General features: G+C 54.4%; 1 protein-coding gene across 13 annotated transcripts in view; it reads right to left on the reverse strand.

The window, feature by feature from the left end:
* Positions 1-430: 430 nt before the first annotated feature.
* The window catches only part of PALD1 (phosphatase domain containing paladin 1), an 84,613-nt gene continuing 58,652 nt past the window's right edge, over positions 431-26,391 (reverse strand). For all 13 annotated transcript variants that reach the window (XM_086381554.1, XM_086381547.1, XM_086381550.1 and 10 more), the window contains 3 exons: positions 24,013-24,153; positions 4,072-4,227; positions 431-2,254 (listed from right to left, as the gene is read on the reverse strand). In XM_086381554.1, the coding sequence (XP_086237680.1) occupies positions 2,102-2,254; positions 4,072-4,227; positions 24,013-24,153 (450 nt within the window). In that variant the 3' untranslated portion in view covers positions 431-2,101. The remainder of the gene's footprint in view (positions 2,255-4,071; positions 4,228-24,012; positions 24,154-26,391) is intronic.

A 26,391-nucleotide genomic window follows, 5' to 3' on the forward strand; every position in this document is an offset into this window, starting at 1 on the left:
AAGGGACCAAGAAGAGTCTGCAGGGATGAGAAAAGGAAGTAGAGGCTGAGGACCACCCTGCTTTCACTCTGCTTCATAGCCCATGAAATTCAATTTTGCTCCATTTCCCTAAATATAACAGTCCTTCCCTAAATATAACAGTCCTTCACACTTTAGTGTGAATTAGCCTGTTACATTACTTTCTTCAAGGAGAGGCTCCTCAGCACGTCAGCCCTGAGCATCCAGAACGAGATGGTCATACATGATTGGGGATGTGAAGGAAAGAGAATGATGTCCAGGAAAACCCACCTTCTCTGCGAATCAGGTGCACAAAGGGCAGGTGCTCTTGGCTCACCCTGCCCTCCCACCCTTACTCTGAGGGAACAGGGACCCCAGCTTGCACCAGTTCTGTAATACCTGTCCCACTAAAGACATTGGCAGCCAAACACACTTCACATTTAGCCATTTTTAATGCTCAAAAGATCTGTTAAAAAAAAAAAAATCACAAATGAATCCTCACAACACCCCTGTGAGGTAGGTAGGCAAGTATTATTCTCCCATTTTACAGATGGGGAAACTGAGGCAGAGAGGTGATGTGACCAGCCAGTAGTCCCAGCACAGCTGAAAGTCAGGGCCAACCATGAGAACGCAAAGGATCCCTCCCAGTTCAGCCCTGATCTCTGACCCCTCATCTAGACCTTGTCTGCAGAGAAATTAACACTTTTTACTACATGCAAAAATAAAACCAAAAACAACAAATCTAAAAAGGTAGTGAAAAGACTTACAGTAGATTTGCAAAAGAATTCAGCCAAAATGGTCATATATTTTCCAATACTAGGTAGACGTGAACAACTTTGGCCTCATCTGCCTCTTCAAAATACCACGACCAGTGAGTGATACATCATCTGTTTTTCTGCCCAAGTGCTGGTGTCCAACCAAAAGAGGCCTGCCTGGCCCCAAGGAGCCAGGCCAGGGGGACAGAGTCCATACCCTTCAGCCCCTGCATTTTAGGGGGAGACCAGTCCCCAGAGGGAGCGCCACAGGCTCAGCTCAACACCTGCCTGCGTCTCCGAGCAACCTTCCCACCATCCACACAGTTGGTCCCAGCAGCTGCCAACTCGGCAGGCCTTGGCCTCTTCTGCTCCCATCACAAGGCAACTCGAGGGTGCTCAGCAAGGATGGCCTGCAATCCAAGTGCCCCCTCGTGCCATCCCTGGCCCACTCTCACACACCCCACTGCTCACTCCGGGTCACCCAGGAGTCCCCACGGCTCCTGCCACACCAGGTGGGGGCTCAGACCACTGTTGGGGGGCCAGGCAGAGCAGAGAGGAGGTCCTTCCCCAAACCTCCCCACCATGCTTCCAGGGAAATGGAGCAGGCCTCTCCCACAGGGTGGCATGCACCTTCTGGGAGCTCTTTCTTGCCCCCTCCAACCCCAAGAGGGGTTCCCTTTTGTTTTCAGCTCCATGGAAACCTCTACAGTCCTGCCAGCCCAGGGGAGGGGAGGGGGCAAAGGCAGGAGGGGCAGAGGCCTCCACTGAACACACAGGGAATGTGGTTGTCTTTCTTCATGTCTTGAGGTTGAGACAAGGAATGAGAGGCAAGAACACTGCGGAAAACTGCCTTTAAGGTAACAAATCTAGCCAGAGCGAAGTCCATCTCCCAGGGAGCCCAGGGCCACCAGGGCAACGCCCAGGCAGCAAAAGGGGAGAAGCCATGTGGGAGAGCTGTGAGAGAAGGAACCAACACTGGCCAGGACTGCTCTAGGCCAGGGGCCATCAGAACTGCTCGGGGCAGAGGGGAGGACGGAAGTGGTGAGAGGTTTGGCTTGGCACCTTGGGGAGTGAGTGCCTTGGAGAGCTGATGCCACACCGGGCCTTCCTGCAGGCCCTCCAGGAGCAGCCATTCACGAGACATCACAGTGGCCACCTATGCTATAACAACTCTTTCAAAAAGGGGATCCCCACCCACCCTGGTCTCTGGGAAGCCGAGGAGTCATTTCTCAGGGCCACTGCCACCGAAGAGCATCGGGTACCCCCAGACTACGTGGGGAGGGAGGTGGCCCTGCAGGAGGCGGTGATAGCAGAAGCAGGGGCAGCGTATCCCACAGGAAGCCCCCTTCCTACAGGAAGTCCCCTGATGCGGAGAGCTCAGGGCCACGGTTCTGCTCCTGCCACCGGCAGCGCAGCCTCGAGAAGGGCTGGTCCTCCACGCTCTCGAGCTCGGGGAAGCCCAGCTGGTTGAGGATCTCGTAGATGCCGGCCTTGGCTGCCACCTGGGGAGGACAGGAGAGACTGGGGCAGTGCTCGAGGGAAGGGAGAGTGTCATTTGGGTCCCGTGCCCTCCTCTGTCACACTCCTCACTGGGCTCCACTGACACATGTGTGAGTTTGGCCCAGCGCTGCCTCCCACCAGCTCAGCGACCTGCACAAGTTTGCATCTTGATTCCTATTAACTACTCCGAGCTTCCGTTTCCTTGTGATGGCAGAGCACAGCATGGAGGGCTGCGCTGCACAGAAAGCGCTCGGCAGGCAGTAAGGGCAGGTAGGAAGCGGAGAGCAGAGGGGGAGGCCAAGCACGCCCCATGCCTTCAGCCCCAATGCGCCCATGGGCGCACACAGGAGCACAAGCCCAGCTGCTCCTGGTGTTACAGCTGGGCCCGCGGGGAGCTCTGGGGAAGCCAGCGTGGAAGCAGCAGCCGGCAAGAGCTCTTTTGCTATGAGTTCCAACTGAGGACCCGGCAGGTCCACCCAGGGCCTCAGCTCAGGCAGGTTGACTGAGGCCTCCCTAGACATTCTCCATACAGCCATAGGGCCCAGGCCCTGGCCCTAGACTCAAACCACTCAACGACCAGCCTTCTTCTCTCCCCACCATCCTGGGGATGGGGAGGATGCAGGCTCCACTCCAAACTAACATCCGCAGGCAACCCTCACCCCCTGCCCCTCTGCTCATCCCCCGAGGCTAGAACCTCGACATCTCCCACGACCTACCACTCAGCTTCAGCTGGGGAGGGGATCAAGCTCCTTCCCCCTATTTCAGCTCTTCAAGCAGAAGTGTCCTAAGTCCCCTACTACCACCAAGAGGAAGCTGAGCCCAGGCCTGCTCAGGAGGGTGGCCCCACTGTGACCTTGGTGTGACCCACCCGCACCTCAGGACCACCCTGAAGGCCTGTCTTCGGCACAAACGCCCAGCAGCCACCCGTCCTGGCACCGGGCCCTGCAGGGGCCTCCCAGCCTCTGTCCCCTCGCAGCTCGGACCCCACCTGCACACCTCCCGAAGCCCCACACCCTTCTTACACCTATCACTCCTGCCTTCCCGTCCACCCTGCCCACGGGAGCTAATTCCAGCCTGGAGTCCAGATGCCAACCACCAGGACAGGCCGGTGAGGTCAGCAGGGGCCAGCGTCCCAGCGGAGGGGTAATTACAGGCCACTCTGCCAAGCAGGAAGGGAGACCTTTCTCCTACCCTAGAAGAGCCGAGGCGGCAGCTCTGCCTCTAAAACTAGCCAAGCCGGGAAGAGCCAAGCGGAGGGGAGAGAGGAGGGGGCCCGAGACATGTCTGTCCTAGGCCGGAAATGGTGGGCTCTGGAGCCAACCAACTGCTCTAGCGCTGACTATGGACACGGCACTGAACCCCTCTGCACCCGGACTCCTCCTCTAGAGCAGGAGCGTACAGCGGCCACGTGAGGCAGCCCTGCTGACACGAGCTGGGGCAGACGGCAGTGCACATACCTCACAGAATCCCCGCCACGCCTCCTGAGGTGGCGCCCACTGAGCCAAGAGTACTTCCGTGGTAACTCTGAGGGCAGCGGCCCAGAGCGGCTACGTGCCTTGCTCATGGCTGGAGGGCGGCAGGGGCGCGGGAAGCCAGAGGGCACAGGCGAAGGATGAATACGGCCTGGGGCGTGAAGCACCCAGGCGACGTTGCCTGGGGACGCAGGGAGCAGGGGCTCAGTCCAGCCCCCACCAGGCTCTGTCTGCTCCTCGCATCCCCGGCTCACGGCCTGCCGAGCACAGACGCCGTGCTGGGCCCAGAGCTGAGCGAGACACGACCTCGGCCGCACGGAGGAGCCTGTCCCCGGCCCCGCCCTCACCTCCCGCATCCAGGCGCTGAAGGGCCTCTGCCAGGAGCCGGCCTTCTCCAGGTGCAGGTAGGCGCTGAAGAGCACCAGGTAGATGTAGCGCTCCAGGTACTGCAGGCTCCGCAGCCGCAGCCTCCGGGCCTCCTGCTCCGACTTGGCCGCTTTCGCCTGCAGGACGGACGGCACGGGACGGGGGTCAGATTGGAGCTCATCCCCACCCCAGCACACTGCACACCCACACGCTCCAGACAGGCACACACGCACCACACACACCACACACGCTCCAGACAGGCACACACGCACCACACACACCCCACACGCTCCAGACAGGCACACACACACCACACTCACACACACACCACACACACCACACAGGCACTACACAGGCACACACTGCCCCCACTCACACCACACACGCTCCACACAGGCACACATGCCCCACACTCACACACACACCACACACGCTCCACACAGGCACACACGCCGCCCCACACTCACACACACACCACACACGCCCCACACAGGCACACACGCCCCACACTCACACACACACCACACACGCCCCACACAGGTACACACGCCCCATACTCACACACACACCACATACACCACACAGGCACACACGCCCCCCTAGTCACACACACACCACACACACCACACATGCTCTACACAGGTACACATGCCCCACACTCACACATACACTACACACACCACACAGGCACTACACAGGCACACACTGCCCCCACTCACACCACACACGCTCCACACAGGCACACATGCCCCACATTCACACACACACCACACACGCTCCACACAGGCACACACGCCCCACACTCACACACACACCACACATGCTCCACACAGGTACACACGCCCACACTCACACACATACCACACACGCTACACAAGTACACATGCCCCACACACACACACACACCACACATGCTCTACACAGGTACACACGCCCCACACTCACACACACACGACACACGCCCCACACAGGCACACACGCCCCACACTCACACACACACACCACACATGCCCCACACAGGCAACATGCCCCCCACTCACACACACCACACATGCTCCACATAGGCACACACGAACCACACACACATGACACACACCACACACGCTCCACACAGGCACACACGCCCCACACTCACATACACACCACACACACCACACACGCTCTATGCACACACGCCCCCCACTCACACACACACCACACATACTCTACACAGGCACACACGTCCCACACTCACACACACACGACACACGCCCCACACAGGCACACACGCCCCACACTCACACACACACACCACACACGCCCCACACAGGCAACATGCCCCCCACTCACACATACCACACATGCTCCACATAGGCACACACGAACCACACACACATGACACACACCACACACGCTCCACACAGGCACACACGCCCCACACTCACATACACACCACACACACCACACACGCTCTACGCACACACGCCCCCTACTCACACACACACCACACATACTCTACACAGGCACACACGTCCCACACTTGCACACACACCACACATGCTCTACACAGGCACACATGCCCCCACTCACACCACACACGCCCCACACAGGCACACACGCACCACACACACACGACACACACCACACACGCTCCACACAGGCACACACGCCCCACACTCACATACACACCACACAAACCACACACACTCTACACAGGCACACACGCCCCCATTGACACCACACACGCTCCACACAGGCACACATGCCCCAAACTCACACACACACCACACACGCTCCACACACGCACACACGCCCCACACTCACATACATGCCACACATACCACACACGCTCTACACAGGCACACACGCCCCCATTCACACCACACACGCTCTACACAGGCACACATGCCCCAAACTCACACACACACCACACATGCTCCACACAGGTACACACACCCCACACTCACACACACACCACACACACTCCACATAGGCACACATGCCCCCCCACTCGCACACACACCACACACACCACACATGCTCTACACAGGCACACACGACCCCCACTCACACACATACCACACATGCTCTACACAGGCACACACGCCCCCCACTCACACCACACATGCTGCACACAGGCACACATGCCCCAAACTCACACACACACACCACACACGCCCCACACAGGCACACACGCCCCCCACTCACACACATCACACATGCTCCACACAGGCACACACACACCATACACACACACCACACACACAACACACGCTCCACACAGGCACACATGCCCCACACTCACACACACACCACACATGCTCCACACAGGCACACAAGTCCCCCACTCACACACACCACACACGCTCCACATAGGCACACACATACCATACACACACACCACACACACCACACATGCTCCACACAGGCACACATGCCCCACACTCACATACACACCACACACACCACACACGCTCTACATATGTGCACACGCCCCACTCACACACACACACATGCTCTACACATGTACATATGCCCCACCACACACACCATACACATGTACACATGCCCTATCCTCACACACACACACTACTACATGTACACATGCCCCATTCTCACACACACACCACACACTCTACACATGTACACACACCCCATCCTCACAAACGCCACACACAATCACATACACCACACACTCACACATACCCCAGAGGAACTCAGTCACACACCCCACACACACTCACGAGCCTCACTATCACACACACCACATACACTCATACACACATACCATACACACTCTACACATGTACACACATCTTAATCTCACACACATACCACACACAGAGCCTCACAATCACACACACCATACATACACACACACCCCACACACACTCACAGACTCTCACAGTCATATATACCATACACTCCACACACACTCTACACATATACAAACACACCACTCACATACTCCACACCCACAGACTCTCATAATCACACACACCACACATACACTCACACACACACCCCACTCACACACCACATTCTCATATACACACCACACACAGATCCTCACAATCACACACAACACACATACACTCATACATACACACCCCTCTTACACACCACATGCACCCAGTCACACATACCACACACACTCACGGACTCTCACAATCATATATACACTATACACACTCTACAGATATACAAACACACCACTCACATACTCCACACACACTCAGACTCTCATAATCACACACCCTACACACTCAACACACATACACACATCCCACACACAGAGACTCTCACAATTGTACACACCACACCCACACTCATACACATGTATGTATACACTCTCAAATACCTCACTCACATACCAGACACCCTCACTCACACACCCTACACAACCAGAGTCACACACACACTGCACACGTACACACACACACACAATCTCTCTCACACACACACTCTCTCCAAGGCTGGGGACAGGTCATAGAAAGACCACAGAAACAGAATTAGCAAGAGGTGCAGCGCTTCAGGGAAGGAAGAGGCTGGGATGGGACACAGACCCTTTTAAAGAGTGATCCCCGAGCACATTCTAGAAGAGCACAAGGTCTCTGCTAAGGGGAGAAGAGACTGCCAAGGGATTAAAGATAGTTTCCCAGACAGCGTGGATGCAGCTGGACCGTGAGGGCTTCCGTGGACTTGGATGGACAGTAAGCACCAGAAGGGGAAGACAGAGGTGAGGGTGGTATGAGGCAGGTGGGCATCGGGAAGGTGCCAGCTTGGCTGGAAGGAGGGTGCAAAGGGATGGGTTAGCACCCACTGGCAGCTGCCCTGGGCTGAGACGGCCGCCCTCTAATCACCTGCCCTGCATGCAGATGCCTGGGCCCCACCCCAGGCCAGACGAGCGTCTCCACAGGCTGGGCCTGGGCCTTGGATTGTGAAAAGTTCCCTCGGCATCTACAGAGCTTGGGCTGAGACTTCAGCACTGGGGGGCCACTGAAGGTCTGAGAGTAGGGGTGACCTGTTAATGGAGGACTCAGGGCAGACTGATGCTCAGGAGGAAGGAGGCTTACTCGGGGGCCTCTCCAGCTTCTCCTCAGCATGGGGGTCAGCGGGCAGCCGGGGGCACAGGCCCAGGACAAATAGGGCCAGCTCCCTGCCATAGGGTGTCCACCCCAACACCTGAGTGTGCCCCTTAAGCCCACCACAGATGGATCGCCACCAGGGGGAGCCCCAAGGACTGAACACCCCACCTCACCTCGCACCCTCCCTCTTCTCACCACCGCGCCACTGTTCCAGGCCTGGCCACCATCCAGGGCCCACAGCAGCCCTCTCTGCTCCAGGAAGAGGGTGCGGCATAGCGGCTGTACCTTCAGGCACCGGGAGCACCCAGGGGAGGGCACAGATGACTCCCAGCCCCCAGGAACCAGGAAGGGCGGTCTCCTAACAGCTGGGCCACAGCTGGAAGCCTTCCCACGCAGGCACACAATGTCAGTCTCATGCATCTCCTTTGGGAAGGCTCCCAGACGGGCCCTTACCCCGGACGTGACACAACCCACAGCACCCTGAACAGCGAGCTGGAGGAGACAGGCTCGCGGGGCCTGTGGCCCCTCCCGCATCTGCCTCGGGTGATTCGGCCTTTGGGGCCTCTGTCATCATTGCTCCCAGGGTCGGGAGTGGACGATCACTTGCACAGCTGGCCCCTCCCATTACCTTCCAGAAGCATCTCTGGAGCTTTGGGAACGGAGCAGGAGTGGAAGGCGGACAGTGAACGGGGCCCTACTGGGGTGAGGGGACCACGGCCAATGCCTTGACTCCCTGGGAGACGGGACTGGGTTCCGGTCCCAGTTCTGCCATTTAAACTCAGCCCCACGTCGCCAGGGATCAGAGAGCTCAGTAAAGTATGGTACAAGGAAATACCTATAAGCCCTGGGGAGCCACACGGGTCCAGCCATTCATGGAACGGGGGTTGGGGGCCCGGCACAAAGGTGGGGCACACACAGGCCCTGCCCGCAGAGATGCCTGTGGTCTGGGGGAGGCAAAGGACAGCCGGCAAATACCCAGAGCAGCCGGATGGCGGGATCGAGGCAAGACGGGTAGCTGGAAGAGGAAGGGGCTCTGAGAGAAGGAGGATTTGAGGTGCATTAGGAAGAAGGGGGCAGGAAGGTGTCCTGAGAGGGGAGGAAAGGGTCAAAGAGTGAGGTGGGTTCAACGGAGGGAGTGGGGAGGAGTTTGTAGCAGCAAGGGACCTAGAGCCAGGGGAGCCCCGGACCCTACAGACAGAGGAGCCAGTGAAGGTTTCCGGTGGATGTGAGGGTGGGAATGGCCCCATGGCTGCTGCCTGGGTTAGATGACTGGGCAGGATCAGGGCAGGATGCCTGTTGTTTTAGGAGTCAGGCAACCCAGTGCTCAAAAAAAAAAAACAAAACTTTTTTTTGTTTAGAAATTAAGCAGTGAACCAAAAATTTAAAAAAATTTTTTTACCTAAATACAAACTGTGGCCAACACAGCACAATTCTGCCTGTCTCTAAGGATGAATACGTCATGCTGAGAAGCACTGGGCATCCACCACCCCATCCCTTACCCTGCTCCCCAATCTCCATCCAAAGGCCAGGAGCCTAGTTCAATACAGTTTCTTAGAGAGAAGGAAAGGAATTCACCCACTGTCCCACCAGGTGAGAGCCACTGCAAACTACTTTCGAGAGCTCAGAAGTAAGGTCCTGGGGTGTGAAGAGGCCCCAGCTCTGGGCGCAGCCCAGGGGCACCACTGCACCAGCCCTTATCCTCTTGGCACCCGCTGCGGCTGGGGGGACACAATCCTGACGTGCCCTGAAACTCCAGCAAGGATTCTGAGGACCATCTGGGGTGGAGAGGTCAAGTGATTCCTTCCGAGTCCTACTGGCAAGGTAGGGTAGAATTATCTCTAAATTCAGACCACCGGGTCAAGGTGACGCCTGACACCCGCCGGAAGGTTCCTTAGGTGCATCCTGCCAGACCGCAGTCTATGATTTGAGATAATGACCCACCTTCCTAGCAAAGCCCTGGTTTCCTCAAAATCACCCCATGTCAGCACTGTCTGGGGAGGAAGACAGGCCAGCTGCCTCCAGTAGATAAAAATAGTGGCTGTTTTTAAGTGGCCTGGCAGGCCAGGCTGTCATTAGCTGTGGCGGAGCAAAGGTTTCCTCATCCACTGGGGACTGAGCACGAAAATAGACAGGGCCCGGGAAAGGTGGCCCACGTGCTGGGGAGGTCAGGTTTCTCACGCCTCCATTCGACCCAGCATCAGCACGGGCCCAGCGGCGCCTGCAGTGGCTCCCCCGAAGCTCTGCTGCTCGCTGGACCACCTGGGAGAGCTCCACAGGGGCAGGGCCGGAAAGCCCCCCAGGTGTGCACAGGGCCCCTGAGCGCGGGTACCGGGTTGAGCATGTTCGTGCAGATCTGATGATGAGATTCTGATATGCCCTCCAGCAACCCCGTGAGGGAAGAGGGACATCTCATGTTGCAGATGGGGCTCAGCAAGGTCGCAGAGTTCTAAGCTGGGACATGAATTCCAAAACTCCAGCTTTCCTACCAGCACCCTAGCCCCCTTCACCACATTCGAGTTCAGCCACTCCCTGCCTCACTCTTGGAGCTGTACTTTTACCCTCTTTCTTCCTCCTGTCTGGAATGCTCTCCCTTCGCCCAGCCAGGTGATGTTCATCTTATCCCTCCAGGCCCTGGACAAGCCCTTGTTTTCCCAAGGCTCTGAACCATCCAGTCCCACAACCTGCCCTTCTTGGCTCCCATTCTCTGCACCAATTCGTTAACTACTACAATACATTCCATCATGAGGGTTTCTTTTTTTTTTCTTAGGCCATGTCATACAACATGCGGGATCTTAGTTCTCAGACCAGGGATTGATCGAATCCATGCCCCCTTCATTGGGAGCTCAGAGTCTTAACCACTGGGCCACCAGCAAGGTCCATCATGAAGGTTTCTGACTGCTTCTCCAAGGCATGACTGGTCTCCTCAAGACAACGATAAGTTGGGGCAGACGTCAGATTATAAGCAGTTTCCATCTCTGCCTCTCCACCACAGCCCCAAGTGTCTGACCAGGACCCGGTGTGCAGAGGGCGCCTGACTAGTCAATGGACACTCACTTCCTAGGTCATGTCACCCTTTCAGTGTCACCGGGGACCGAAAGTGCAGGCAGGACCCTGCGGACTCCCACACACATACCTGCATCGGGACTCAGACGTGCAACCACTGCTCATGAGCTCCACGGGGATACAGTTCAGACTCCACAATTCCACCCGCACCCCAAACGGACCTTGGGAGCCCTCCCCAAACCTGACCTGCCCATAACTTGCCCTCTTAGAGGAAATTCCATCCTTCCTGCTGCTTAGGCCCGAACTTGACATTCCTCCTCGACCTCTCCCTTTCTCAGCCCCAGTTTCGTTTAGTTCAGTCACCGACTCATGTCTGACTCTTCAAGACCCCATGGACGGCAGCACGCCAGGCTTCCTGGTCCCTCACCATCTCCCAGAGTTTGCCCAAGTTCATGTCCATTGAGTTGGTGATGCCATACAACCACCTCATCCTCTGTCACCCTCTTCTCCTTCTGCCCTCAATCTTTCCCAGCACTGGGGTCTTTTCTAATGTGGGTCTCAGCCCCACATCCAACCAATAAGAAAATCCCACCGACTCTACATCAACAGACTCCCAGAAGTTGTTCCGGTAAAGCCACCACATCTCAGGGACAGCTCCTGCCGGCCTCCCTGCCACCGCCCTCACCCCCGTCCCTGCCGTCTCTTCTCCCCACAGCACCAGTGTGAGCCTGCAAGAACGTGGAGCCATTACTGGAGCCCCCTGCTGCCCTCTCCCTGCCTGCTCCCCAAGAACAAGCCCTCCTTTGGTAACCACTGCTCTCCAGTTGAAGCAGGGTTCAGATTGGTCAGGAGATTGACAGCACTCAAAGATAGTCAGTTTCTAGACTTCCCTGGTGGGCCAGTGGTTAAGACTCCAAGCTTCCAATGCAGGGGACATGGGTTCAATCCCTGGTCAGGGAACTAAGATCCAACATGCTGAAATATGCAGCCAAAATATTAAAAAAAAAAAAAAAAAAGATGGCAGTTCCTAAGGGGCAGGGTTGCCAAATTCAGACCCCACCCTTCTTCTCAAAGTTCAATGCTACCCTCTCCTTGGGGGCTCCACATGAGTCCCTACAGACTCCATCCTCAGGCCTGTGGGGAAGAGGGGCCTCAAGCCCAAGGAAGCTTTCCACACCTAATCCCCAAGAAGGATTAGGCCCTCAGCCCAGACGTGGGTAACTGGCTTTCCGAAGATGTCATATTTTGATCAGCACTTTCAAAGCATGAAGGAGCTAAACTTGCCACCATGGGCTTCTCTGTGTCCTGTTCATTCAACAAACACTGTCACGCGTAGGCCAGGCTCTGGGATTCAGGGCCGACCAGATACGGTGCCAGCCTCAGGAGCCCACTGTCCCTGCACACGACCCAGGGAGTCTGCCTGGTGTCCCAGCTACCCTACAGCCCACTCCCACATCATCTGTACCCAGGCTGGTGCTCACCACCACCCCTCAAAGCAGGCCGGGCAGCAGCAGTGAACCCAAGCGACAGATGGAAAAACAGAGATCCAGGCAGGTCAAAGTGATGGGCCCGCAGCTGCACCGGAAGTTACCAGCAGAGCCTGGGCTAACACCCAGGTTACCAACCCCCACTAGGGCTGTCAGTCACTGGAGAAGAGCGTCCTCTCCTGGAGACCAACGATGTGGACAAAGAACCAAAAGGCACAGAGATGCTGGGGGCCAGTTTCCTGTTTAATCACGCAGTGACTATCCCCTCGTCCGCCTTCCATCCACTCATGGGCAGACGTTCATGGAGTCCTGCCCGAGCCAGGCAGGGTCTGAGTCAGGGTTTCAGGATGAGCCCTTGTGCATGGAACAGAGACGATCCAGCAAAAAGAGTCAACTCCAGTGACAACCACAAACTTGACAACAACAGCTGTGAGCACACAGGCTGGGTATCAGGCGAGGGGGGAATATGCTGGGGTTGAGATGTGGACCCCTTCTAAACCACTGAAAACCCCAAGTCTGATGGTGCCTGCTCGAAAACCATGCCTGGCACACCATCCGTGCTCACTGGATGGACGCTGTTGAAGAAACCAGGCAAGTACACCCGGAGGATGGAAGCAGTTCCAGCTCAGCCATATGATGGGAAAGAAGGAAAAGCTAAGGAGGACTCAGACTGAGAGCATGAGCCTACTCACACTCATTCATGCATTCACGCTTACACACAGACCTACAGACACCCACCCCATCTGAAAGCTGCTCACCAATCCACTGGCTCTATTTTGGGCCGAGGTTAAAGAGCCTCAGGAAGGATCCTCTGTCGTGTTTTACGCGACAGCTCACAGCACTCCAGGACTGCTCTAACTGCCGACCTAAGACACTTTACCTACCGGGATGAGGTCTCCAAGGAACAACTCTGGCCAAGCCAGAGTCTTGGAGAGACCGAGAGAGACCCCATGTGGGGGTCAGGGCCAGAGCTGTCTCTCTCTACATTTTTCTTAAGAAATAATCTTAGTCCTTGGGGCGCTGAGCTGGACCTCTCTGACCTCTTAGCAATCCAGGGTGGTGCATCCAGGCTTCCTTGCCAACCCTTTTATTCTGCCACAAAAGAACTGTTCCCTGGGTTGTGGCAGTGAGGAAAGGAATGTGGGCCGAGGAGTTGGGAGACAGGTTCTGATCCTGCCTTCAGCTGGTCACAAAACTTCATTAGGCCTCAGTGTCTCCCTCAGGAAAATCGGTCTAATAAAACCCACCCTCGCCTCCTCCCCAGCTGTTCTGTGAACCCAAGGAAAGAGAAGGAAGTTCTCAGAAAACTCAAAAAGAACAGCTCAAAGTTAAAGCATCAGTCTATAAAATAAACCTCAACTTGAGACCAAGGGACATTTTACATCTCCCTCTGTGGCTACCTTCACCTCAGATTTTCCTCAACCTCTTTCTGAAGGGATGGAAGAGAGACAACCATACTGCTTTAAACACAGAACCAATACAGAATTTACATCACTAGCCAAGGCTAAGGAAAAGTACCCCTGGCATTAATGATTCTAACAGGACTTCCTGCAGGAGCCCTGACCTTGGTTTCTGTCACAAATATTTTCCCTTTCCAGGCCCAGCAGGAAACAACTCATCCACCAGATGGTGTCACCACGGTGGGCTGGTGGCCATCTTGGATTCTCCTCAGTCAGGGGCCCAGCCTTCTCACCTCTACCCCAACTTCATGGAGTGGCTTAGTTCAAAGCATTTTCCCTTTCATTTTTCCATTTGAGGTTTTTTTTTTAAACACCCTGAGCATTCTGGCCCCTTCACATACATGGGGTGATCGGGCCCAGACCCAATCTCACTGACAGTCTGGAATGGAGGAGGCATCATGAGCTGCAGCCCAGAGGCCCGGCAGCCTGAGGCAGGCCTCAGTGGAGAGAGGTGCCCAGGCTGCTATATCAGGGAAGGTCTGTCTCTATGGAAAATGTGTGTGCAGATTTGGTCCCACGCCCTTCTATAGCCATGACCTGAGTCTGAAATGGGTTCTTGTCTTCTGGCCCCCTTCCCCTACACAGGCTGGGAATACAAGGGCCAGGGCCGTGGTTTCCAGGTTGTACTGTTCTCCCAGTGGGGCTGGAGGTGGGCGAGGGAGGGGAAATGGTGCTTCTCCTCCTCGGCAGCAGTGTGGCGCAGCGGCCAGGGCCTGACCTGAGACTCAGGGGCTGGGGTCCCGCCCTCCTCCTGCTGTCATCTACCAGCTGTGTGTTCTTGGGCAAGCCCGGTGCCTCCCCTCCTCAACTGGAGGTAATGTTACAGGCTGCCTTGGTCGGGCACAGGCACACAGTGAAGACTGGGCCAGACCATGGATGTGAAAATGTATAGTCAGCTTGGCAAGGATACCTCCCAGTTGGCCAAGGACACATGGGGCCTGGGTCCTCCCACCTCCAGCAACTCCCAGCCTCCCATCCACCTCCCCTCTCTCAGACCACCCCCACCTAGTCAGCCCCAGACCCTCAACACAGACTCCAGTGCCATCCGGGTCTGCAGGAACATTAGGGCTCACCAAGTCCCTCCCTTCGGCTTCAGGGAAGCATCTCCCAAAGCTCCTCTGGGAATGGCAAATCTAGGGGAAAGCAAGCACTGGCCCTGCCTTCGTGTCCTCGCAGCATGTACGGGGAGTCCCTTTCTGGAAGCGCTGCAATCAATTAATGCAGAGGGAATGAGAGAGCCAAGATATCACCGTTTTGTAAACCCTGAATAAAATAAGGAATCCAGAAGATGAGCGCCAGAGGCTGCCAGCTCACAAGAGAGACCACAGGACCTTCCAGGGCCCTGCGGCAGCACACAGCATCACCCACAACTGTGCCGGCCAAACACCAAGCCAAACCTGATGGAGCCAGGGCTCTAGGTTTACAGGGAGCACAGGGACTGCGACACAGGCTCGACAAACCCTGTGGTGCAATCAGCAAGATCTGGACTACCGGGCGCCCAGGAAGAGAACCGGTTACCTCATCACACTCACTTCAGGGGAGGAAAGGAGGGCGAATGTTCTATGTTCATTGAGACTTAAAGTCTCATCAGATAAATGCCACATGTGGATCTTTTGGGTTCTTATACAACTGCAGAAAGACCCTGGGAGACCAGTAAGAAAATCTAACACCAACAAGGTATTGCAGGGTGAGAAATCACTATTGTTTTAGGTGTGATAATGGCATTATGATGGTCTTTTTTAAAAGATCCCTTCTCTAATGTATATGCTGAAATATTTCAGAGAAAGTAATATTCAGTCTAGGACTTGCTTCAGAATAATCCAGAGAGGGTGGTGGGCAGCACTGGCAGGGCTTCAGATGAGAGAAGACTGGTCTTGATTCCTGAAGCTGGTAACACAAGGGTTCATGGAATTATTCTCCCTACTTTGACATTTTCCAAAATAATTACAAAAAATAAGTTCCTACTTTTCAATTCAGTCAATAATCCTACTTCTAAGAATCAGCCTACAGAACCAAGCCATGTGGATGAAAGAGCAGCACACGCCATGAGATCCACGGTACCATCACCTGCTCAGAGAACAACAGGAAGCAATCTCATGGGCCACCTCCACAGGAAGAGCAGGGGACGCTGGGACGTGCCCACTCCACCACGTTATCATGCCAACATTACATTTGGGGATATAAAGGGTATTCAACAGACAGGCTAAAAAGTCCACGAGCCCCAACTATTTATTTATGAGCCTCTCCTCATTCTCCTAGAAAGTAATCTCAGTGAAGCGTCACTCACTATTCCATCCCCAGACACAGGACAGGCACTCAGCAAGCAATGTGCTAACTGAGTACACGTTTCAATCCAAGAACATCATCCAGGTGAACACACAGGACAGCCCGGGCACCTATCACGATCCTCCTGTTAGAGGACATATGTGCACAGGAACACAGACTAGAAAGAGAAGGCAAGCTGAAACCATTCCTGGGAGACTGGGTAATGGTCTGATATCGTTCCCATAACCACAAAAAAAGCAACAAACAGTCCTCATCACTGTTGTGTGGCCTCACGGTGCAGATGGAGACTCACACACGCTCTGAGCCCTCCTTCCTGATCCTCAACAGAGCAGCGACCTCCACACCCTCCCGCTTGTCTCCACCGAGGGCCCTGAAATGGTTCTACTGCCGGCAGAAGTGCACTTGCCGAGTTCCAGGAGTTGTTTTCTTACTTGCTTGTGATCAGGGTGTAAGCTGACTGTTGGGCCTGGCCGGGAAGGGAAATGCACTGTTTGAGGGTTCCGGGGTGCAGGGCAGGAAGCCGAGGAGCCGTGTGCTGCAGAGGGTTTCAGAATCCCAAGGCGGTGGGCTCCTGGGAGGAAACCTTGAGGTGAACAGAGTGCGGACTGGATCTGGAATGTTGCCAGGCAAGTGGACAGCTGATGTAGGTGGTACGCCCACTGCCAGGCAGAGGTTCTGGGGCTCTAGCTGGGCAAACAAGCGTATACGTGCAGCACTCTGGCCTGCTCTGAGCAGACGCTGCAGTCTCCATTGGAGAGCACCTCAGGGCTTCTGGCTTGAAACCAGAGGGCAGGGATCTACAAACACAGCCATGTACCAGAAGTGAGACACAGCTGCCAAATTCCAGAGGAGTCAGTCCATCGGGGGAAACGGGAGAGGGAACAGCTGCCTTCTGGAGCCTCAGCAAGCCCCCCGCAGCCCACTAGGGCAACAAGGACCAAGACCTGAGGTCAAGGGCATCAGGGGAGGGGCTCAGGGCTGGGAGGGAGGGTCTTTGCCTCTCACCTCTGCTCTGCCTATGATAACTCATGTGGGAGCCTGGGCATCCCATTCCTCTATTCATCTGTAAACAAAGCGGTCAGATGCTCTCTAAGTCCCCTGGGCACTAAATTCTGAGAGTCTGTTCAGGGGGTTAAAGCTAGGAAGAACATCACAGGATATGCTGCCCCACAAAGATCCTTGGGGCTCCCTTTCTGGAGCATTCACTTTGTACCAGCCAAGCCCTGTGCTTCCAGTCCCCTTGCCATTCCCACACACAGCCCTACCAGGAAGCTGCAAGAGTCCAGTCTGGCAGGTGGAGGACACAGGTGGCCAAAGAGGATGAAGGTGGCCCTGTCAGAACCCAGCTCCCTCCAGCTCCCACATCCTCATTCCTTGCGCCAGTCCACCCAGGACAACCTAACTTGCTTCCTTCTCATCCACACAGGGATTGACGATCATAATTAAGTCCATTCCAGGGTGCATGCACGCACGCACGCACGCACACACACACACACACGAGCAGGAGGCCAGATGCTCCTTCAAGTCTGGAAGCCGCTGGGACAGCTCAGGTCACCCTGCTCCCAGGCAGGACACAGACTCTGGGTCCAGTCAGGCCAGGGCAGGTACAGGGTGACCCTGGAGGAGGCATGCTGCCTTTCGAAGTAAACAGCAGCCACGTTGCCAAAAGCTGCAAGTCCCAAATCTAGGTTCATGACCAGTTCCCCATGTCCACAGGCATTTAGACATACAAATCTCTTCAAGGCCTGTCCTCTATTCTGAGAACACTCACTCTACTTTTCTGGTATTAAAATAACCTTTCTTTTATACAACACCAACCATGTTGGATAGTAGTTGGGTTTTTTCAGTTTTGCTCCTTTCCTTCCTTTCTTCCTTTAAAATGAACACATTTAACAACATCACATATTGGCAACCCTTGAAAGGTCCTTCCCTTTGTTTAATTTGGTGTGTGAAATAAGGAATAAGGTCTTCAGCTCCCGTCTTTGTTCTATAACAGCACTTCTGGGAGTCTATGATTAGATGGCCTCTGAGATTAGTGTCCTCATAAGAAAGGAGACCAGAGAGCCTCCTGCCTTCCCCCATCTCTGTACACACACACACACACACAGGCCATGTGAGGACACAGTGAGAAGGCAGCTGAATGGAAACCAGGATGAGAGCCCTCACTAGAAACCCAATCAGCCAGAATCTTGGTCTTGAACTTGCCAGCCGCCAGAACCGTGAGACAGGAAATTTCTCTTGGTTACGCCATGCCGTCTGTGGGATTCTGGTATGCCAGCCCGAGCTGACTAACACACTCAGGATACCCTCTCTCCCTCTCTAGGCTTCTGTATCCCTCTCTGTAAAAGTCAGAGGGTAACACTGTATGGGTGGCTTCCCTGGTGGCTCAGATGGTAAAGAGTCTGCCTGCAGTGAGGGAGACCTGGGTTCGATCCCTGAGTCAGGAAGATCCCCTGGAGAAGGAAATGGCAACCCACTCCAGTAGTCTTGTCTAGAGAATTCCACAGACTGAGGAGACTGGCAGGCTACAGTCCATGGAGTCACAGAGTCGGACATGACTAAGCAACTAACACACACACACACACACACACACACACCACTGTATGAGGCCAGCATCACCCTGATGCCAAACCACACAAACACATCATAGAAAAAGAAAACTATAGATCAGTAGCTTTTATGAATTTGATGCAAAAATCCTCAACAAACCAAACGCAGCAATACATAAGAAGATCATACATCATGACCAAGAAGGATTTATCCCACAGATGCAAGCTCGGTTTAACACCCAAAAATCAATTCCAATAATACACTCTACCAACAGAATAAGGGCAAAAGCCAAAGAATCATCTCAATGGAAAGAGAAAAGGCATTTGATAAAATTTAACATCTCTTCATTAAAAAAACACACTCAATAAACTAAGAATGCAGAGGAACTTCTTCAGTCTGACAAAGGATTTCTATGAAAAACCCACAGTTGACATCTTACTTAAAGGTGAGAGACAGAAAGCTTTCCTCTTAAGATCAGGAACAAGACAAAGATGTCTGTTCTTGCCACTTCTAGTCAACATTGTCCATGAAGACCTTGCCAGAGAAAATTTAATAAAAAGCATGCATATTGGAAAGACAAAAGTATCTATCTCTATTTGCTGATGACATGATCTTGTATACATAAAATTGGAGGAAATTCACTAATAAAAAGTATTAAAACTAATAAATGAGTTCTACAAGATTGTAAAATAGAAGATCCATATATAAATACCAGTTGTGTTTCTACACAGTAGCAATAAACATCCTCACTATTACTGGTGATTGGCCTTCTTTTTTTAATTAAAAAAATTATTTATTTGGCCATACTGCATGGCTTGTGGGATCTTAGGTCCCCAATCAGGGACTGAACCCACACATTCTGCAGTAAAAACATGAAGTCCTAACCACCGGACTGTCAGGAAATTCCCTGGAAACTGTCCTTTTTGAGTCTAGCCACCCATGATAGCTGTGGTCCAAATGATTAGGTGGCTTCTTACCTGGTCACTGAGGACTTCTGTGGGTGAAATAGGACCTGAGGTCCTTGCCTCCTGCATGGGAGACTGTGTATCTCTCTGCCCCTCTAGGAGGCAGTGGCTGGGTGCTCTGGCAGAGTGTGGAGTGATGGGTTTCCCTAAGGTCCCTGAGTGGGGGTCAAGCAGATCCAAGAGGAAGGGGAGGTGGGGTGCACTTGCTGACAGAGTCAATTGGGAAGAGGCAGGGAATCAGTTTGGGGAGTACTGCCATCTTAACAATAGTTACTCTTCTCACTCATGAAAATGAGGAGAGAGCAAGGAAACTCCAATGCATGAAAGTGAAAAGTGAAAGTGAAGTCGCTCAGTCGTGTCTGACTCTTAGTGACCCCATGGACTGCAGCCTACCAGGCTCCTCCGTCCATGGGATTTGCCAGGCAAGAGTACTAGAGTGGGTTGCCATTGCCTTCTCCGGAAAAATAATATATACATACATGTATAACTGAATCACCTTGCTAGGCACCTGAAATGCTTTAAGTGAACTATACTTCAATAAAATATATATATATTTTTTTAAGCAAAGGAGAGAGCAAGAGGGCAAGACAGGACATGTTAGACCCCCCGTGTGGCCCCCGCCCAGGAGTAGCAGCAGCATCTAGGAGCTTGCTAGGCACCCGGACCTACAGAAGCAAAGGTCAGGCTGGGCCCAGAAACATGGATCTAACACCCTCCAGGTACTCCGGAACCTCCTAAAGCTGGGGGCCCTGGCTTAGAGTATGTAGTGCTCAACCTTAACCGCTCTTCAGAATTACCTAAGTTACTTTAGGAAAAGATCCATGCCCTGGCCACCCCCATCCCTAGTAGACCAATGGAATCAGACTCTCTGGGGATGGAGCTCAGGCATGGGCCTGTTTTAAAGCTCCCAGGTGAATCTATTGTACAGCCAGGGTGAGAATTGAATTGGAGGGTGTCTCAGGCCCCTCAGTCCTTCAGCTCTTTTCAGTTTAGCCCAAGCGCAGCTCACTGGGGCCACCTGGTGGCCACATTGGGGAATGACTCTGGACCCTGCTTCTGTCCCAGACCCTTATTCCCCCAATCACCAACACCAGGGATGGGGTTCAGGGGTTCTTCCCACAGCAGAGGTTGGCACCATCCTGGCCTTTGGAATAGGGGTAAGTGGCCAGATCTTATGGGGAGGGAACGAGAGTCCTCTGCTGGTTCTGTTTCCATTAAAACACGCCAAACTCCAAAGGCAGCCTGAGCATCTACTGCTCTTAGTCCCAGCCACCCCACCCTCCCCTCCCACTGCCAACAGAGCAGAGCCAGCTTACCCATCCAGGCTCATCTCTGACAATTTCCAACACAACTGTGTTCGTGGGCACCGAAGCACCTTCACCACCTCTGAACTCTCTGCACTTTTCCAGCTCCTGGCCTTTGCCCATGCAGTCCCTCCCATCCGAAGCAACTCCCCCTGGCTCTCATTACATCAGGACGGTTCAAGGGCTGCTCTGTGGGACCTTTCCTCTCTCCCCGAGGCTCATGCCCCCCTGCTGCCCCCTGCTGCACCCTCTGTGTGCCCCACAGTGAACATCCACGGCTGCAGAGCTCAGAGGAGGGGAGGGTCTATCAGCTTTCGTGGGGTGGGGAGACCCCTGGATTGCCCGAAGGCAGCGGAGAGCCAGCAGGGCCAGAAGGAAGAGGCTGTGAAGAGGGGTACTCTGACTGAGTGTGGTCAGCGTCGGGAGGGGACCTGCGGTACTTTGAAGCAGAGCTAGGCATTCCTTTCCTACTACTCAGGCCTCTAGCTTCAGAGAGAAGTGGAAGCGTGGTTCTCTGCGCTCTCAACGTCTCCTGAGCAGGAGGCGCTCAGGCTCTCGGCTCACTGCTGCCACCTGGTGGCAGAATACCAGATCGCCATGAGGGAGACCCACAGGCAACTCAAAGGGAGCTGCTGGCCGTGGGGAAAAACTACTCCATCTTTCAAAGCTCAGCAAAGTCTGAAACTCCTTAACCACTTTCCCCACCCCAAATTTGGTATCCCTTCCAACTGACCACTGACCCCGGGCATAACCCAGGTGGCCTGCCTCCAGCCAAACACCCTTTCCCCCAACCGTGATCTGATCCGTGACCCTGAGCAAAGGTTGGCCTGGATCAGCCATTCACAACGCGTGCCCAGTGCAGGCCGAGCGCGGGGCTGGCTCGGAGCCACCCCTTCTTGGGGACCGCTGCCCCACCACAGGTCAGCACCCAGGGGGGTGCTCACTCACTTGGGGCACAGTCTTCTCAAAGCTCCCGCTCCCTTCACAACTGTCCCCTCCCACGCCAGCACCCTCCTCTGCCCAGCAGACAGTCAAGTTCACTGGGTCAGAGAGGAACAGAATTAGACAGGTCGGACTGTGTGGATCACAATAAACTGTGGAAAATTCTGAAAGAGATGGGAATACCACACCACCTGACCTGCCTCTTCAGAAACCTATATGCAGGTCAGGAAACAACAGTTAGAACTGGACATGGAACAACAGACTGGTTCCAAACAGGAAAAGGAGTACGTCAAGGCTGTATATTGTCACCCTGCTTATTTAACTTATATGCAGAGTACATTACGAGAAACGCTGGGCTGGAAGAAGCACAAGCTGGAATCAAGATTGCCGGGTGAAATATCAATAACCTCAGATATGCAGATGACACCACCCTTATGGCAGAAAGTGAAGAGGAACAAAAAAGCCTCTTGATGAAAGTGAAAGAGGAGAGTGAAAAAGTTGGCTTAAAGCTCAACATTCAGAAAACAAAGATCATGGCATCTGGTCCCATCACTTCATGGCAAATAGATGGGGAAACAGTGGAAACAGTGTCAGACTTTATTTTTTGGGCTCCAAAATCACTGCAGATGGTGATTGCAGCCATGAAATTAAAAGACGCTTACTCCTTGGAAGGAAAGTTATGACCAACCTAGATAGCATATTGAAAAGCAGAGACATTACTTTGCCAACAAAGGTCCGTCTAGTCAAGGCTATGGTTTTTCCAGTGGTCATGTATGGATGTGAGAGTTGGAGTGTGAAGAAAGCTGAGCGCCGAAGAATTGATGCTTTTGAACTGTGGTGTTGGAGAAGACTCTTGAGAGTCCCTTGGACTGCAAGGAGATCCAACCCATCCATTCTGAAGGAGATCAGCCCTGGGATTTCTTTGGAGGGAATGATACTGAAGCTGAAACTCCAGTACTTTGGCCACCTCATGCAAAGAGTTGACTCATTGGAAAAGACTCTGATGCTGGGAGGGATTGGGAGCAGGAGGAGAAGGGGACAACAGAGGATGAGATGGCTGGATGGCATCACTGACTTGATGGATGTGAGTCTGAGTGAACTCCGGGAGTTGGTGATGGACAGGGAGGCCTGATGGGCTGCGATTCATGGGGTCACAAAAAGTCAGACACAACTGAGCGACTGAACTGAACTGATGCTCCACACAGAGACCAGAGGCCCCTGAGTCTGATGGCCAGAGCAGCCCTCGTGGGTTATGTGACTCCACCAGCTGGGCCACGTGCAACAGAGTGCCTGGGACCATGGCTGACTAAAGGGCTTGTTTTTTCTAGATCGGATAAAATTCTGAATTTTTATATGAAATCTGGACTTTTATAGAAAACTTCTGATGTGTATAATTGAATGCTTAGTCCCTCAGGCAGCATCAGCTGTGAAAACACTGGATGGCTTTCCTGCCGGATATTAAACAGCCGCTCCCCAGGACCCATCCACCCACCTGCCTCCTGCCCAGTACCCCCAGGGCCTCCCATGGCCCAGAAACTGGAGGGTGAATGCCTGGCACCACAGGGATCGAGGACAGGGTGTTCATCTGAGCAGTCACATCCTTGATGGGTCCCAGGGCCACAGCAGTTGCCGAATCCTCTGAACCTCACCCCTGCACACCCCACCAAGCACTGCGGAATCCAGCCGGGGAAAGTCAGGGCTGGGCGTGCTTCCATGGCAGGGATCACCTTGACTTCCAGGAGGCATAGAAGGGACTGAGAGCCCCTGAGGGTCCTGTGGGGCGCCCTAGCCGCCTCACACCCAGGTCAGCCCCCTCCTGGGCTGTGCACGCGGGGACGGCACGTGGGCCGGGGCTCACCTGGCGGAAGGTGCAAATGATGATCTCCCGCAGGTGGTAGTGCATGGGCGTCATGGTCTCGCTGACCGTGTCCAGCGCCGCGTCCACCTCCCTCTTCACCCGGTGCCCATCGGGCAGCAGCTGCACCACCTTCATCACCACCTGGGGCCAGAGGCAGGGGATGAGCCAAATGAAAACCAAGTCGGGGGCCTCCAGCGCCAGCAACTGGCTCGCCCACACTAAGGACCGCGCTGGCCCTGATGGCCACTCACTTCTCAGACAGGGACGGGACCCAAGGGCGTTCCCGGATATCTCGGAGGCCACGGCTCCCTAGGGGCTTATTTTTTCAAGCAATAGGAACCTTGCTTCAAATGGAACCTTATCCAGGACTCTAATCCATAAAACGGCTAGTTGTAGTGTAACTGGAGCTGGTGGGGTGAGCAGCGGGTGTATGATAAGCCTCAGGTGGGGCCCCACTGGCTCTTCATCCACCCTGCAGGCACTTCGGGGACACCCAGCTCTGGGAAACCCAGTGTAGACAGCCTTCCCTTTACCTGGAGAGACTGAGGCCAGTTACGGTCACTCTGCAGTGCAGGGCTCCTCCCACCCTCCCAGTCACTTGCTGTGGATCTCGCTCTGACTCAGTCTACCCTGCACCCCACACCCTGCACCAGCAGCGATCCAGGCCTCCAGCACCCCCAACCCACTGGTAGCCAGAGAGGCCTTACAAGAGTATAAATGTGAGCGTTTCCTATTTGGGTAACTTCAGTCTCTTCCTGGCTCCCTTACACTCAACATAAAAACCAAAAGCTTCCCCATGTCTACAAGGCCACCCAGTGTCTCACCCCGCCTGCCTCCCAGCCTCACTCAGAACTCCTCCTATGGGCCCAATGCCTTCCTGGAGCCTTCTCGGTCTACCCACCCCAAAAGCCCACATAGTCCTTTCAGAGCCCTGAGGTCGACCGCCACCTACTCATCCATCTCACGCACCCATGTGTTCACCTGTTCACATCCATCCCCCACCAGACGAGGAGCTCCCTGACCCCCAAGAGCAAGAGATTTTCCACCTAGGAGGCATTCCGTGGGATGATGCTAAATGAACAAAAGACCAAAACCCGACTAACTCAGCTCTCCTCTCAATCTGACCCATCTCCACAGCTGCGTCCTAGCGGGATCATGGTGGTGGTTGGGTGGGGAGGTAGGTCTCCCTCACCCCTGTGTTTCTCAGAAGAACGGCCCTGAGCTGGCACACCGGCAGGGGTGGAGCTACAGCCCAGTGGGAGGAGAGGGCTCATCACCTGGGACGACCCTGGGCTAATCCACGCCTGGATTCCGAGCTCTGACACCTCACTGGAGAAGAGTACGGACCACCTGCAGGTCCCACCATGACCCAGGGGCAGCTCCCCAGCAGAGGGCTGCAGCTTTTTCAAATGCAAGGCACCAAACTCTTAGCCTCTCCTGGTAAATCGTTCCTCCCCTTCCTCTCCTCGGCTGTCTCCAGCACCAGCCGGAAACCCGAGGTCATCCTGCGGTCTTCCCTCTTTGCCCCAACACTAATGGTCCCCCAGACCGACCAGTGGGGACTGGGCTCCTGTTCTGGGCAGGCCCATCCTCACATAGGCCCCAGCTTCCCCTCTCCATGCCTTCCTCCACACACTGGCCCTCCAGCATAAGACTGATCCCAACCTCCCCTACTTCCCTACTGGCCTCAAGGTTAAGGTCAAACACACACTATGGCTCTCCAAGGTTCTCACAACCAGCGGCCCCCACCTCAAACCCTTCATTATGCCCAACTGCAGCCTCCCTTAGCTCCTGCCCTTTCCAGACTCCCTCCTCTGCACACTTGATCCTCTCTGCATACTACCCCTCCCCACAGCCCCAGGCAGACTCATTTGTCCTAAAAATGCACTCAAATGTCACCTTCTCCACGAAGCCCTCCTGGACTCCCCCAAGCTTGACAGCCCTCAGCACCAATGTCTATTTCAGCCCTCTTCATACTCTATATTAAATGCTCCCCACTGGACTGTGGGCTTGACCAGATCTGAAGTAATCACAGAGGAAGCTGGTCTAGACATGAGGATCTAGAGAAGGTGAGGATGTGGGTATAGAGTATTCTTGGGTCACAGGATGTAACGTTAGAACACAGACTCAGAGGCTGACTTCCTGGCTGTGCTCTGGTCCCATCCCATCTCTGATGTGGTTCTAGGGTGATGAGCTTGGCTCCCTGCATCAGCTGGGAGTAGTCAGGGCACCTAACCCTTGGGAGCTGTGAAGGGTGGAGAAGGAAGCACATACAGAGCTCCTGGCACAGGACTGGGTGTGAATGGAGAGAGTTCTAACTATCACGTCTGAAGGACCGGCAGACTTGGAAATAAACCATCATGTATACGGTCAAAAATC

The sequence above is a fragment of the Bos grunniens genome, chromosome 28 (assembly GCF_055505025.1).
Source record: "Bos grunniens cultivar Pamir isolate PY7600 chromosome 28, Bosgru_T2T1.0, whole genome shotgun sequence".
NCBI classification, from domain to species: Eukaryota; Metazoa; Chordata; class Mammalia; order Artiodactyla; family Bovidae; genus Bos; species Bos grunniens.